The sequence below is a fragment of the Pogoniulus pusillus genome, chromosome 35 (genome assembly GCF_015220805.1).
Source record: "Pogoniulus pusillus isolate bPogPus1 chromosome 35, bPogPus1.pri, whole genome shotgun sequence".
In the NCBI taxonomy this organism is placed as follows: Eukaryota; Metazoa; Chordata; class Aves; order Piciformes; family Lybiidae; genus Pogoniulus; species Pogoniulus pusillus.
This window is the reverse complement of record NC_087298.1, coordinates 2,399,613-2,415,315: the sequence shown is the minus strand read 5'-3', so window position 1 is coordinate 2,415,315 and position 15,703 is coordinate 2,399,613. Positions and strand designations below refer to the sequence as shown.

Sequence of the window (15,703 nt, the reverse complement as noted above, 5' to 3'; positions counted from 1 at the left end):
CCTGGAGCCTGACTGCTGGAGTCATCTGCTGGAGCCTGGCTGCTGGAATCTGACTGCTGGAGCCATCCGCTGGAGCCATCCGCTGGAGCCTGACTGCTGGAGCCATCCGCTGGAGCCTGGCTGCTGGAGCCTGACTGCTGGAGCCATCCGCTGGAGCCTGACTGCTGGAGCCTGGCTGCTGGAGCCATCTGCTGGAGTCTGGCTGCTGGAGCCATCCGCTGGAGCCTGACTGCTGGAGCCACCCGCTGGAGCCATCCGCTGGAGCCTGGCTGCTGGAATCTGACTGCTGGAGCCATCCGCTGGAGCCATCTGCTGGAATCTGACTGCTGGAGCCATCCGCTGGAGCCATCTGCTGGAATCTGACTGCTGGAGCCATCCGCTGGAGCCATCTGCTGGAATCTGACTGCTGGAGCCATCCGCTGGAGCCATCCGCTGGAGCCTGACTGCTGGAGCCATCCGCTGGAGCCTGACTGCTGGAGCCTGACTGCTGGAGCCTGACTGCTGGAGCCATCCGCTGGAGCCTGGCTGCTGGAGCCTGGCTGCTGGAGCCTGACTGCTGGAGCCATCCACTGGAGCCTGACTGCTGGAGCCATCCGCTGGAGCCTGACTGCTGGAGCCATCTGCTGGAGTCTGGCTGCTGGAGCCATCCGCTGGAGCCTGGCTGCTGGAGCCATCCGCTGGAGCCATCCGCTGGAGCCTGGCTGCTGGAGCCATCCGCTGGAGCCTGGCTGCTGGAGCCTGACTGCTGGAGCCATCCGCTGGAGCCTGACTGCTGGAGCCTGACTGCTGGAGCCATCCACTGGAGCCTGACTGCTGGAGCCATCCGCTGGAGCCTGACTGCTGGAGCCATCTGCTGGAGTCTGGCTGCTGGAGCCATCCGCTGGAGCCTGGCTGCTGGAGCCATCCACTGGAGCCATCCCCTGGAGCCATCCGCTGGAGCCTGACTGCTGGAGCCTGACTGCTGGAGTCATCTGCTGGAGCCTGACTGCTGGAGCCTGGCTGCTGGAGCCTGACTGCTGGAGCCATCCGCTGGGGCACAGCCCTGGGGCCACTGTGCCGGGGTAAGGCGGCTGGCAGCAGTCTGCCTCCAAGACAAGGGCTGTAGGGAGGGGTGGGGGAACAGGGACGAGCCCAGGGGGGCATTTCTTTGCTGCTCTCCAGGAGTGTTTGAAGGCAGGGCTGGAGCAGATGGCCCAGCCCAGCCCCCCTGGCTCTGTGGCGTGCAGGAGCCGGTAAGGGTGGGGACGTCTGCCCGGCCCGGGAGGGTGTGAGGTGCTCCCGGGCTGGCTGCGGGGTCGGCGTAAGAAGTGAGCTGATGGACATCACTCTTTGGGAGCCAGGCTTCGGCCAACCCTTCCTCCGGCCGGGGCACGCAGGGCGAGCCCAGCCCGTGCTCGCTGTGGCTGTGCCTGCGGAGGGCAGCAACCCCCCGGGAAGCTCCTCCAGACCCCAAACCTTGCTCCTGCTCCCCAGCCTCAGGACCTGCCAGCCCGCAGCTCTGCAGGACACAGCCCCAGGACCTGCCACCTCGCAGCTCTGCAGGACACAGCTCCAGGACCTGCCACCTCACAGCTCTGCAGGACACAGCCCCAGGACCTGCCACCTCGCAGCTCTGCAGGACACAGCCCCAGGACCTGCCACCTCACAGCTCTGCAGGACACAGCTCCAGGACCTGCCACCTCACAGCTCTGCAGGACACAGCCCCAGGACCTGCCACCTCTCCTGCTCCCCAGCCCCAGGACCTGCTCCCCCTGCAACTGCCCAGCCCCAGGACCTGCCACCCCACAGCTCTGCAGGACACAGCCTCAGGACCTGCCACCTCGCAGCTCTGCAGGACCCAGGACCTGCTCCCCCTGCAGCTGCCCAGTCCCAGGATATGCCACCTCTCCTGCTCCCCAGCCCCAGGACCTGCCCCTCCTGCAGCTGCCCAGCCCCAGGACCTGCCACCTCACAGCTCTGCAGGACACAGCACAAGGACCTGCCACCTCGCAGCTCTGCAGGACCCAGGACCTGCTCCCCCTGCAACTGCCCAGCCCCAGGACCTGCCACCTCACAGCTCTGCAGGACACAGCACAAGGACCTGCCACCTCGCAGCTCTGCAGGACCCAGGACCTGCTCCCCCTGCAGCTGCCCAGTCCCAGGATATGCCACCTCTCCTGCTCCCCAGCCCCAGGACCTGCCACCCCACAGCTCCGCAGGACACAGACCCAGGATCTACCACCTCTCCTGCTCCCCAGCCCCAGGACCTGCCCCTCCTGCAGCTGCCCAGCCCCAGGACCTGCCACCTCACAGCTCTGCAGGACCCAGCCCCAGGACCTGCTCCTCCTGCAGCTGCACATCCCCAGGACCTGTCGCCTCTCCTGCTCCCCAGCCCCAGGACCTGCTCCCCCTGCAGCTGCCCAGCCCCAGGACCTGCCACCCCATAGCTCTGCAGGATGCAGTCTGGCCCCCACCAGGTTCCCAATGAGGGGCTGCAAGGGGTCAGGCCTGCCTCTGCCCCCGGGGTGCTCCACCAGGACAGTGCTTAAGAGCCATTACCTGAACTGCAGCAGCTGTACCCCAGCAGCCTCACTGGAGAAGGTTCCACCTGAGGTCCCACCCACTGCAGCCCAGCACCAAGCCCTGGACCACAGCAGTGGTGGAGTCCCCATCCCTGGAGGGACTAAAAGGAGGTGCAGAGGTGGCACTGAGGGGAGATTTAAACCAGATGTTAGGAAGAAGTATTTTAGAGTGAGGGTAGTGAGACACTGGCAGATGTTGCCCAGGGAGGTTGTGGATGCTCCCTCCCAGGAGATGTTCAAGGCCAGGTTGGATGAGGCCTATTCTAGTGGAAGGTGTCCCTGCCTATGGTAGGGAGCTGGAACATCCTTGAGGTCACTTCAACCTATACCATTCTATGGTTCTATGAGTGCTTGGAGTTGGTGCTCTTAAAGGTCTCTTCCAGCCAAAACAATTCCATGATTCTATGGTGCTGGTGCATCTCCTCCCAGCACTACCCAACCCTTCGATGGGGACAGGGACACCATCTGCCCACCACAGACTCAAACCCCAGCCCCAGGGTTGGCTCCATCCTCAGGACCTGCTCCACTGCCTGAACCCCAGAAGCTGCCTTTGATAGCAGCAAAGAGCAGAGCCAAAAGAAAACCCAAAGGAGATGTCTGGACAGAATCTTGTTTGTAAAGAGCACTGACAGAGAGTGGGAACTTGCCTGTGTCCTCATTTCCTTGCTGCAGGCCCTGCTGATGGGAACCACTCCTGCTTTAGGAAAAAAAACTCCTGACCCTGAGGTGGTTTCTGGCCCCTTTTAACCCCAAAAAGTACAAGCAAGAAGATCTGTTCTGGCAAAGGAGAGCAGGGAAGCACCCACACAGGCAGCAGCTCCAGCCACACGGCGACCAGCAGGCAGCATCCCCCGTGAATGGTGACCAGGGCTGATTCCAGCTCAGGGAAGAGCCCCTGGGTAAGAGTCCCTGGAGCTTCACTGCTCTCCACTGAAGAGGAAAATCCTCTGTAAAAGAGAAATGACCCAGGAGCAGGTCCAAAGTGGTTGGAGGCACCACAATGCTGTGCCCAGCCAAAGACAGTTGCATGCTGGCTGCAGGGCTTCAGACAGCTCCCAAGTTCAGCAGGGGCTGCACAGCACACGAGGAAGGCTGAAGTACTTTCAGCCACTGGTTCAGCTGGGGACACACACATCACTCTTCCTGCTCCAGATTTAGTCCTTTATGGATTTGCCAGCTGCATCCAGCAGTTGCTGTCCCAGAGCTCAAATTACCCATTAAAGCCATCACAGGAATGAGGAAAGAAGAGAGAGTTTGGCTCTGATGGAAAACATGAAACATCCTGAGGGGCAGTTTCTAGAAGGAACATTTGTCCTTGCCAGGGTGGGGACTGGGTTACTTCTGCTCTTCAACAGCTCAGACACAGAGGGCTTGTGGCTGACTGCAATGTGGGCACTGCCACCTCCCTGCTCCTGCTGCCCTCCTCCTGCTGGCAGCACTGTGACCTTCAGGAGGAACTCCAGGTGCTCCCTCTCAGCTTCTCACCTGCGTCAGGTTCAAAGACAAACAAATCTGGTTTCAAAGTCCCCATGGCTGCACTGGAGTGGACCTGATGTCCCCTGTCTGTTCATGCTGCTGCTTCCCTCGCTCTAGGCAACCCCACCTGTGAGTGACTGCAACTAGGTCACATCCCAGGGATCTGACCTGGCTGTTCAAGGTGTTCCTGGGACTGGAAAGCTCTTCCCTGTGCTTGCATCCAGCTCCACCCCACGGTTTCAGCATGGAGGCATTTCAAAGGCCTGGCCACAGAATCACAGAGCTGTTTGGGTTGAAAAAGACCTCTCAGATCATGCAGCCCAGCACCACCATGGCCATTAAACCATGGCCCCAAAGTGTCATGTCCACCTTTTTTGAACACCTCCACCACCTCCCTGGGCAGCCTGTCCAAGTCCCTGACCACTGCTGCAGCAAAGACATTTTTCTTAATCTCCAACCTAAGCCTCCCCAGGCCCAGTTTCAGGTCATTTCCTCTCCTATCACCTGAGACTAGGGACAAGAGCCCAACCCCCACCTCACTGCAACCTCCTTTCAGGGAGCTGTAGAGAGCAAGGAGGTGTTTACACCACACCTGCATGGCAATGCCCTACCTTCGGGCTTCACCTTGTGAATACAATCTCCACTCCACCTTGTAAGGCAGCTCCAGCCCAAGCAGCTGCACCATCTCCTCACAGTGGCATGGCCCCGAGGTGCAGCAGGGAATGCCCCTGTGCAGAGGAGCACCCCTCCCTCACCCGAGGATGTCCCCGAGGGTGGCTGCTGCTGGCTGTGCCCAGCTGGGGCGCTCTGCTGAGTCATCAGCACACACCCTGTGTAAACTCTGCCAGCTGCTGCCCCAGCCACTGTTTGCTCAGCTTCGGCTGCTCTGTTTGCCTTGCAGGGGATCACGATGGAAGGAGATGGCCCTTGGGACACCAGCAAACCAGGCAAGGCAGCCCCGGACACCTGCCCCAGGGATCCCCCAGCAAGACAAATGAAGAGATTCTCCCCCTCTGCTCCCATGAGGCCCCATCTGGAGTGCTGCATCCAGTTCTGGTGCCCCCAGCACAAGGGGGACACTGAGCTGCTGGGGAGGATCCACAGGAGGCCACAAAGATGTTCAGCAGGCTGGAAAGAAGGGGCAGAGCTGGGGCTGTTCAGCCTGGAGAAGAAAAGGCTCCAGGGAGACCATAGAGCAGCCTTCCAGTACCTGAAGGCAGCTACAAGAAGATTGAGGAGGGACTTGTAGCAGTAAGGTGAGGAGCAATGGCTTTGAGCCAGAAGAGGGGAGACAGACTGGAGCTGAGGAAGAAATTCTTTTGAGTGAAAGTGGTCAGACACTGGCACAGGTTGCCCAGGGAGGCTGTGGATGCTCCCTCCCTGGTGTGTTCAAGCCCAGGCTGGATGGGATCTTGAGCAAGCTGCTTTAGTGGAAGGTGTCCCTGCCCATGGCAGGAGGTTGGAACTGGAAGGAATGCCAAAGATCACAGAATCAGCCAGGTTGGAAGAGACCTCCAAGATCCTCCAGTCCAACCTATCCCCCAGCCCTGTCCAATCAACTAGACCATGGCACTAAGTGCCTCATCCAGGTATTTTTAAAACACCTCCCATCCAACCCAAACCATTCCATGCATCTCCATTCCTCCATGGCAGGCACAGGCTGTTTGGTGGCTGCAACTACCTGAGGGGTGGTTGTGGCCAGGAGGAGGTTGCTCTCTTCTCTCAGGTGGCCAGCACCAGAACAAGAGGACACAGCCTCAAGCTATGCCAGGGGAGATTTAGGCTGGAGGTGAGGAGAAAGTTCTTCCCTGAGAGAGTCATTGGACACTGGAATGGGCTGCCCGGGGAGGTGGTGGAGTCGCCGTCCCTGGAGCTGTTCAAGGCAGGACTAGACGTGGCACTTGGTGCCATGGTCTGGCCTTGAGCTCTGTGCTAAAGGGTTGGACTTGATGATCTATGAGGTCTCTTCCAACCCTGATGATACTGTGAGACTGTAACTCATCAGCAAGACCCACTTTAAATCCTCTGTGGAGCAGTAGGAGCTCCAGACAAACACACCCACTGCAGCACAGCCCAGCTGCCAGGCAGCCTGGATGATCATTTATTATCACTGCCTTGCAACAGAGCTATGGAAATAAGGCACCCACCCTCCCCGGGTGCAAACAGCAGCAGCTGCAGCTCCCACACAGGGCTCTATGTACATCACAGTGTAAAGTCCATCAGGAAGGAAATTCCATCCCAGTGTGGAAAAAAAAAAACAAACCACAACCCCAAAGCAACCTCAAAACCAGGAGCCAGGAAAGAGAAAAAAAAAAAAACAACCAACAAACCACCAAAACACAAAAGAGTGGTTGAGAAAATAGGTTGAGACCCTCCCTCTGGCCATACAATATAGCTCCTTATAGGCATCTATAGGTACCAAACCAGAAGCGAGGTTGCTCAAGAGTCTGAGCTCGCAGCCGAGGACACGGCAGAGGCACAAATCCCACGGGAGAAGCTCCACCCCCCCCTACACCTCAGTGGGCAGCGTAGTCCTTGGTCTCCACCCCGGTCTCGTTGAGCACCGTTGTCCTCATGATGGCCTCGGTGACGGCGTAAGGGTCGCAGTTGGCAGCTGGCCGCCGGTCCTCGAAGTAGCCGCAGCCGTCCTGGCCGACCTGGCGCGGGATGCGGATGCTGGCGCCGCGGTTGGCCACGCCGGCCGAGAACTCGAAGATGTTGGAGGTCTCGTGGTGGCCGGTGAGGCGCCGGGAGTTGTCCCTGCCGCCCCGCGGGTCGTAGACGCAGATGTGGTAGTCGTGGCGCTTGCTCAGCTTCTCGATGGCAGCTTCGATGTGCCTGCGGGAGAGGAGAGGCACAGCCCTGACAGCAGGTCCAGAGCGGGGGGGGGGAGGGGAACATCTCACATGAGAGGCTGAGGAGCTGGGGCTTGGAGAAGAGGAGCCCAAGGAGTGACCTCAATGTTTATGAAGATGTGCAGGGTGAGTGCCAGGAGGCTGCAGCCAGGCTCTGCTGGGTGATGCATGCCCAGTGCCAGCACAAGGGGCAGTGGTGGAAGCTGAGGCATAGGAAGTGCCATGGAAACATCAGAAGGAATTTTTCCCTCTGTGAGGGTGACAGAACCCAGGAACAGGCTGCCCGAGGGGGCTGTGGAGTCTCCCTGTAGGAGAGGAGGGAGACCCACCTGGATGTGTTCCTGTACGACCTGCTCTGGGTGATTCTGCTCTGGCAGGAAGGTTGAAGAGGATGAGCTTTGGAGGTCCCTTCTAGCCCCTAACACTGTCACTCTGAAATGCCAGCCCCTGCCACCCCCTCCCTCTGTGCAGTGATGATAACAGCCCAGGGGACACTCTCACAAGCCAGCTGCTGTGAAACTGAGCTGGGACAGCCCCAGCCCTGCCTGGTGCAGCCACGTTGGTACAAGGAGCTCCACATGACCAAGGACACCCCAAGCCCCCAGGACTCACTTGAGACCCCCTTCTCTCCGCATCTCCTCGGTGCTGTAGTTGGTGTGGCACCCAGCGCCGTTCCAGTTGCCAGTCATAGGCTTGGGGTCCAGAGTAGCCACAACCCCAAAGTCCTCGCAGACACGGTGGAGAATGAACCGAGCCATCCAGAGGTGGTCACCCATCTCAATGCCTTCACATGGGCCCACCTGGAATTCCCACTGGAAAGGACAAGAGCATGCACAGGTTTGTGTCTGCCTCGGTGAGAGCTGCCAGCCTGGGGTGTGGCTGAGCTTTATCCCTTGGGAACCATCAACAGGGGTGAGGGGAATCCAAGTTAAGCAACAGGACAGCTTTGGCATGTAAAGATGAATGGGAACAAACTGCTCATGAGCAAATGGAGCAGATCAGAGGGAGAGGTTAACCAAAACAGAGGTAAATAAGCACCACACCTGCCTTAAAGGGTAGTGCTGGAGCTGCTGGCATGGAGGAGCCTATGTAGAGTTACAGAATGGTTTGGGTTGGAAGGGACCTCAAAGATCATCCAGTTTCAACCCCCTGCCATGGGCAGGAACACCTCCCACCAGCCCAGGTTGCTGAAGGCCTCATCCAGACAGAGGGGACATCCACAACCTCCTTGGGCAACCTGTGCCAGTGTCTCCCCATAAGAATTTCTTCCTCATCTCCACTCTCACTCTCCCCTCTTCCAGCGCAATGAGCCATTGCCCCTCATCCTGGCACCTCCAGTCAAAAGTCCCCCCCCAGCTCTCCTGTAGCTGCCTTCAGGCACTGGAAGGCTGCTCTAAGGTCTCCTTGCAGCCTTCTTTTCTCCAGGCTGAATACTGATCCCCCCAGCCCACACTGCAAACAGGGCAGGGGACAAATGGGGAGCCTGTGAGCCCTTCCCATGATTGCTCCCTCCCCAGCTGGAGCCAGGGTTGTGCCACCCACAGTGACTAAGCAGAGGGTGACACATTCTCGGCTGGTGGCACAGCTTGGCTGAGCCTGAGCCCAGGATGCAAAAAGTCACCAGGATGGATCCTGGAAAAGCCATGTCAAACAGCAGGGTCGTTAAAAGCACTGCCTCAGCCACCCTGCAGATAAGCCCCCTGCTTATCTCTGCCACATCAGCAGCAGGGAGCCAGCGGCTCAGGGGCTGCGGGGCCAGTCTGGCCACTCGCTAATGCAATCAGGAGCTGCCTCCAGCTAACGCCCGAACCAACCCAAATCCTCCTGCAGCTGCTCCCCAAGGCCATGTCCCACTCAGCTTCCCAGCTCCTGGGGTAGAGGAGCAGGATGCAGACACCCAACGCTCCACATGGCGCTCCCACAGCCCATCCTGGCTCATTCTGCTCCCTGTATCCCTGCTCCATGGAGGGAGGACAGCGCAGGGGAGCATCCACAGGGCTGCCAGAGCTCAGGCTCAGCTCTGCAAAGAGCTCTCCTGCAGTTTGCCTCGGCTGCGATTTCACTTTGCCTGCCCCCAAAAGCAGGGATTCTCACACCAGGGGGCATTAGGAGAAACGGTGGAAGCATTTAGGTTGGAACAGAACTTTAAGGTAGAGTCCAGCCATTAACCCTACTCTACCAAGTCAGCTACTGAGTCATATTCCCAAGCACCACATCTGCAGAGCTTCTAAACACCTCCAGGGACGGTGAGACACTGGAATGGGTTGCCCAGGGAGGTGGTGGAAGCCTCATCCCTGGAGGTCTTTAAGGCTCTGCACAACTTGATGTAGTGTGAGGTGTCCCTGCTCATGGCAGGGGGGTTAGAGCTGGATGATCCTTGAGGTCCCTTCTGACCCTGACAATTGTGACTGCACCACCTCCCAGGGCAGCCTTTTCCAGTATCTTGGCAACCTTTTCAGTGACAAAAAAATTCCTAATGTTCAACCTCGACCTCTCCTCATGCAACTTGAGGCTCCCCCCTCAGGCTCCTTTTCTCCAGACTAAACAACCTCAGCTCCCTCAGCTGCTCCTCACCAGCCCTGTTCTCTACACGTGTCTTGGCCTCCTAGGAGCAGCACTGCTCCCCTGCAGAGGCAAAAGGTGGGGAGTCACTGGGTTTGGCATCCTGAAGTTGCTGGGTTATCCCAGCCTCATGGCAACTCATATCCACCACTGAAACAGTCCCCACATACCTGGGAGGGCATCACCTCTGCATTGGTGCCACAGATCTTCACCCCTGCATACAGGCAGGCCTTGTAGTGGGACTCCACAATGTCACGCCCATACACCTTGTCTGCTCCAACCCCACAGTAATAGGGGCCTGGAAAGAAGAGAGAAGTCAGCACCCAAGCAAAGCTTCTGGGAGCAGTGACAGCACTGCAGCATAGTCCCCACCACTGCCAGGTACCATTCAACATCTGCAGGGGATTTATGGGAATTAAATGGTGTTGTCCTCATGATGCACAGAGCCACCGACCCCTGGCTCCAGGACCAGCAGCCTGAGCAGTTCAGCTGTGGAACCTCAGCCTTATCTAGGCAGTTAAACAGGACTTGTAACACATCAGCTGGGAGGTGGCCAGAAGATAAGGAGAGGTTGCTTTGCTCTGCCCTCCAGCGCCTCGATGACCCTCGGAGCACATCAAGATTGTTCTGACAAGTTGCTATTGTTTGTAGCTAGAAAATTCAGCTCGATCAGAGGCTCTGCACAGCTCTTCCTCATTCAGGCAGGTCAGATCAAGATCTTCTCTTCGCCTGGGGGAGGGGAGATGTTGAAAGCGCTGGTCCCCACAAAGGGCTGATGAAGGCAGGTTGGGAAACCCCTGGCCCTCTCCCAGGAGGCAGCAGAAGGCGCTTGGGGCTCGCTTGCTGCTGCAGGAGGACACAACACGCTGAACCTTCCCAAACAGCCACAGGGAGGAGGTTTCTCCAAGCTGAGCTCTCCAGCTCTTGCCAAACAAGTCGTGCAGCTGAGCTGTTTGTGCAGCCAGGGTCTGGTGGGGGTGGCACTGCCAGCCCCTGTGAGCCATGGGACACTGAGCTCTCAACAGCTCCCAGCCTCATCCCAGCCATAATGGGAAAGCTGCACCCGAGGTTGGGGAGCAGCCTTTGGCACCCTCCAGGCAGCAGGGTGGGAGCTGAGGGGGGAGAATGTGGGCCAGGAAAGGGAAGGAGCACTCACCCTGTGGGCCAGGGAAGCCGTTGTCAGGCCAGCCGTAGGGGTGGCCGTTGATGCCCAGCAGTGTGTACTCCTGCTCCATCCCAAACCAGGGGTGGCTGTCCTTAACCAAGTCCATGACCTTCTTGCATGTGTGTCTCAGGTTGGTCTCTGGGAGCAAAGAGGTCCAGGTTAGGCCCACATTATGAGCAGGCACCCACAGTCCATCCCACTCAGAGCTCAAGACTCCACCTCTGCCAAGTGCTTCGTGCAGAAGCCTTAAGTAAACTGGAGAGCGAATCCTCTCTTCCTGCACTGCTTCATGCCCAACAGTTTCCTCCTTGCAGAGCTACTCCATGACCACAGTGCCAGGCCATGCAGGTTTAATTAGCCTGCTGCCCAAGCCACCTCTGATGGTCCATGGACATCCTCCTCTTACACACTGAGAGACCAGGAGCCCTACTCCAGCCCTGTCCAACAGGCATACAGACCACCTGGAAACAGGGACTACAGAGCTGCCATCACTACCTCACCCCTGTCCTCTTTCTATCAGCTGCAGCTTAATTATCCTCATCTCTCTCCAGCCCCGTGGTTTGCTTTGCATTCTGGCTGGCCCTGACTTGGTCCTTTCATGGTGCTCAGGGCAGTAGGGGCTTTGCCAGGCAGACACAGAGAACCCTCCAGCCATGGGACAACATGTGAGGCAAGGGGAATGAGAACCTGGACTGAAGCAGCAGAGGAAAAGACAGCTGAAAAAGTGTTGTCACAGGGACCAGAAGCCTTTAGGCTTCATATTCTGCTTTCAGATGTCAATAAAATACCCCAGAGCAGCTCCTGGGGCTGAAGAGGAGCAGTGACATCTCCCTTGCACCTCTGGGAGAGGGGAGGAAGGCAGTTCCCCCTCGGAGTCCTTAACATCCATGGATGTTCCCACTCCAGGCAGAGCTGGAGGGTGTACCACTCTTGCCCATGGGCTCCAGGCTGAGCTCTCTGTCCCAGCTCCAGGGCCAGGGCCTCTCGTTACAAACTGCTCCGGCAGAGGAGCTGCTGGGCAGGCTCTGAAGCGCAGCTCTTCCCCCACGGAAGGCATGACGCTGTCTGAAGAGGAACCAGCTCTGTCTTTCACCATCGCTGCCACAGCCTCTCCCCTCGCTGCAGCTGTCTGCATGACCCCGCAGCTGCCGTCCCCCTCCCCCCACACCTCCTGCGAGGACGTGGCTCCACTTTTCCGGCAAATCACCGGTTCTTGGCCGGCAAAGAACCCCTGTGGGAGCCCCTCAGAGTTCCTGCAAACCAGCTCCCCCTCCTCTGTCTGTGGCTTTATCAGACAGACTGGACAGACAGTGGGACCACAGCCTTCTGCCTGCAGCGATAAGACCAAGCCCCAGCTCGCTCCGGAGTCGCTTGCAAAAGGTCACCCGGAGCCAGTCCACGCCACCGCAGCACCTCCTGCCTCCTTTTGTGCAGCCAGCCACCAACGAGAAGAGCAGCCATGACCTGGCCCATTAAACCTTGCTGCCACTTGCAGCTCGACATCCTCCGTGGCAACCCCCACAGCCCTGGGGGCTGGGTGTGCCGAGGCTCAAACCCTGGGTGACGCCTTTGGCGCGCTCGAGTTGGCAAGGGCTGCCAGCTCCACGTCTCGCTGCTCTCCTCCTCGCCCTGCACCACTGGAACAGGTTCCTGCAAGCAGCATCCAACGGCGCTGCCTGAATTTTGGAGCCTCGGGCCAGGCGCTCCCCAACGCCAGCGGTTCAGAGCAAGCAGATGCTTGCGGAGATGGTGCCCTCAACAACGAGGGGGTGCCCCTCGGGAGCTGGGGCTGTGCTCACCTGCGGGTTTCCTGTTGTACTTCAGCACCTCGCAGAGCACCAGCTTGTTGGGGTCCAGGCAAAAAGGGTCCCTGAACATGCGGATGGGCACCAGGAACATGTCGCTGTTGGAGCCCTCAGCCTGTGCCGTGCTGGAGCCATCAAAATTCCACTCAGGGACGTCTGCAAGGCAGGAGGGGGCAGAGAAACGAGCAGGGTTGGGAAAAGGTATCTCTCATATGGATCGTGGCAAGTGTCAGTGGCTTTAGACCCAGGATGGAGCACCCAGAGGGCACCAAGTGCCTTGGGATGACGGACACAAAGCTTTTGTTGCCCATCCTTGGAGCCCAGCAGTGATCCCCAAGCTTCAGTGTGTTCACCCCCTCAGCGCCATTGGCCCACAGGCGAGATCAGCCCTGACCACTTCATCTCCCTCTGCCAAACCCCATCCGGATGCCAGCACGTCTCCATGCCTGTTTGCCCAGCGAAAAGGGGCGAGGATCTCCTCCTGCCCTCTCCACCCAGCACTAATGACAGAGCTTAGGGATTAAGCAAACCGCGGTGATGCAGGACAGAGATCTTCCTGCCACCGGATAGAGCCCCGTGAGACACCTGCAGCGGGTGCCACGCCACCAGGGACAGCAGCACCAACTCCCACCGCCACGCCAAGCACCCACAGCGTCTCTGCGGCCCCCAGCATGCCACGCACCGCCGGTGGGGTGAAGCAGCGCTGTTACCTTCGATGCTCTTGGGCTCCTTGTCGAGGGTCCTGGTCTTGCAGCGCACACCCTCGCCGCTGCCGTCGATCCAGACGTAGGTGACCTGCACCAGGCCATCCTGGGGCAGTTTCATGTACTGCTCCCGCACCAGCTTGTTCAGCCTGGAGCTGTGCGACACCGACATGGCGACGACCCTGCCAGAGCCCGCAGGTCAGCGCGGCGGCATCCTCAGCCCCTTTGCCCTCCGACCACGCTACAAACAACCCCCTCCCCAAAAATACCTCTCACAAAGCGCCCCCCCCCCCCCGCAAAAACTCCCCTCCTCCCGAAAGAGCTCTCCCCAGAATACCCCCCGGCGCTGCCCAGCAGCCCCAACCCCGCCGCAGACCTCCCCCGGGAGACTCAGCCCCGCGGGCTCACCGCTCGCCGGCCCCAGCGCTGCCCACGCCCGCTCCCGCCGCGCCTTATAGCAGCCTCTGCCCGCCCCGGGGCGGCCCCGGCAGCGCCGCGCTCCGCCCCCGGCCCCGGGCGGCGGCTGGGAAGGGCTGGCGGAGCTGGGCTGAGCCGCGGTTAGAACCGTCGAGTCATGGATCAGTCAGGGCTGGAAGGGACTACAAGGAGCAGCCAGCTCCAACCCCCCTGCCGTGGGCAGGGACACCTCACACTAGATCAGGCTGGCCACAGCTTCATCCAGCCTGGCCTTAAACACATCCAGGGATGAAGCTTCCACCTCTTTGCTGGGCAACCCCTTCCAGGCGCTCACCACCCTCACGATGAAGAACTTCCTAACACCCAGTCTGAATCTACCCATTTCTAGCTTGGTTCCGTTCCCTCCAGTCCCATCACTCTCTGAGAGCCTAAAAGTCCCTCCCCAGCTTTCCAGAAGGCCCCCTTAAGATACTGAAAGACCACAATGAGGTCACCTCGGAGCTTTCTCCTCTCCAGACTGCACAGCCCCAACTCCCTTAGTCTCTCCTCACAGCACAGCAGCTCCAGCCTTCTGACCAGCAAACATCACACGGCTGAGACATCTCCTCACCGACAGCCACCGGTGACTGGGTAGAGACCTGCTTTGCAGGGGCAGATAGCTGGGGCTGAGCATCAGCCACTGTGTGCCCAGTGCCCGAGAAGCCAGCAGCATCCTGGCTCGGGTGAGCGACGGTGGGACCAGCACGACCAGGGCAGGGATCGTGCCCCTGTGCTCAGCACTGGTGAGGTCACACCTCGAATACTGGGTTCGGTTTTGGGGCCCTCACTACAAGAAGGACATCGAGGGATGGAGCATGGCCAGAGAAGAGCAACAAACAGGGCTGGTGAGGAGCAGCTGAGGAAGCTGGGGTTTGTTCATCCTGGAGAAAAGGAGAGGGGAGACCTCATTGCTCTCTACAGCTCCCTGAAAGGAGGTTGGAGTGAGGTGGGGGTTGGGCTCTTCTCCCTAGTATCAGGTGACAGAACGAGTGGAAATGGCCTCAGGTTGCACCAGGGGCGGTTTAAGTTGGACGTGAGAAACAATTTCTTCTCCAAAAAGGTTGTCAAGCCCTGGAACAGGCTGCCTCAGGCAGTGGTGGAGTCCCTATCCCTGGATGGTTGGACTTGGTGACCTTAAGGGTCTCTTTCAACCAAAATGATTCCACGACTGAAATTGTGGTCTATCACCTTGTTCCCCCGTACTGGATGTGTCCTCCCTCTTGGCACTTCTTCAGTCCTGCCCTCTTACACACAGGCAGATATTTTGCCTCCCAGACCTGCTCTGGAGCTGTGGGGCATGGAGCTGGTGAAGCTGACATGGCTTTCTCCCTGTGAACACCACAACACACAAACTGGGACCATGTGCAGGTGTGATGGCTGGGAGTGGGTTGAGCTGGCCCAGATGTCTGGGGGCAGGGAGAGAAAGATCTCTGAGAGCAGGGGCACCCAGCTGCCTGGGGACACAGGCAACTACATCTCTAGGGATGTCAGCTAGATCCCTGGGGACATGGGTACCCAGATCCCAGGGACAGGAGCAGCCCAAAGCCCAAAGACAGGAGCAACCAGATGCCTGGGGACAGGAGCACTCAGATCTCTAGGGGCACAGGCAACCAGATCCCTGGGGAAAGGGGCACTCAGGTGCCTGACAGGCCTGACCACCACCCCTGTCCCCTGCATCCTGTCCTGGACACCCCAGGGACAGCTGCTGCCTGCACATCTTCAGCCCCTCACAGCCACCAGGCTGCATTTGTCTCCTGTGTGCCTGGAAAGCAAGAAAGGCTGAGGGTGGTGGGGCAAGCTCCAGGGAGAACATTAAAACCCCTCACTCCAGACCCTTCCTCTACAAACCTTTGAGCTGCAATCCGATTTCCAAGCACCAGCGCTCAGTTAAGCAACTTTAAACCCCAAAGCACCCAGGAGCAGCCTTGGCTCTGCTCTGATTTACCATCAGCTGAAAGCCCTCAGCCCACAGGAGTGAGCTGGAGCAGATTATTTCAATACAGCAGCAATTGCCAGCTCTCGAGCCTAGCCCAAATCTCAATTAGATTAATTAATCAGGCCTCTGCCTTCTCTCTTTCCCATAGACACTGCCTTTACAGGGCTCACATCTGAGCAGCCA

General features: G+C 58.9%; 2 protein-coding genes across 3 annotated transcripts; both read right to left on the bottom strand.

The window, feature by feature from the left end:
- Positions 1-21: 21 nt before the first annotated feature.
- On the bottom strand, positions 22-714 carry LOC135190045 (sericin-2-like). The gene has a single exon (XM_064170936.1). The coding sequence runs from the start codon at positions 712-714 to the stop codon at positions 22-24; it is 693 nt and encodes a 230-aa protein (XP_064027006.1).
- A 5,385-nt stretch (positions 715-6,099) lies between these two features.
- On the bottom strand, positions 6,100-13,558 carry LOC135190031 (glutamine synthetase). Of its 2 annotated transcripts, none has more exons than XM_064170917.1 (7): positions 13,537-13,558; positions 13,135-13,310; positions 12,419-12,580; positions 10,611-10,757; positions 9,625-9,752; positions 7,505-7,704; positions 6,100-6,875 (listed from the first exon to the last, which is right to left on the bottom strand). In XM_064170917.1, exons 2-7 carry the CDS (start codon positions 13,298-13,300, stop codon positions 6,554-6,556), a joined length of 1,125 nt encoding a protein of 374 aa, XP_064026987.1. In that variant the 5' UTR covers positions 13,301-13,310; positions 13,537-13,558; the 3' UTR covers positions 6,100-6,553. The 2 variants fall into 2 exon arrangements, with proteins under 2 accessions (XP_064026987.1, XP_064026986.1); XM_064170916.1 differs by lacking the exon at positions 13,537-13,558 and adding an exon at positions 13,505-13,526.
- Between the last annotated feature and the right edge of the window lie 2,145 nt (positions 13,559-15,703).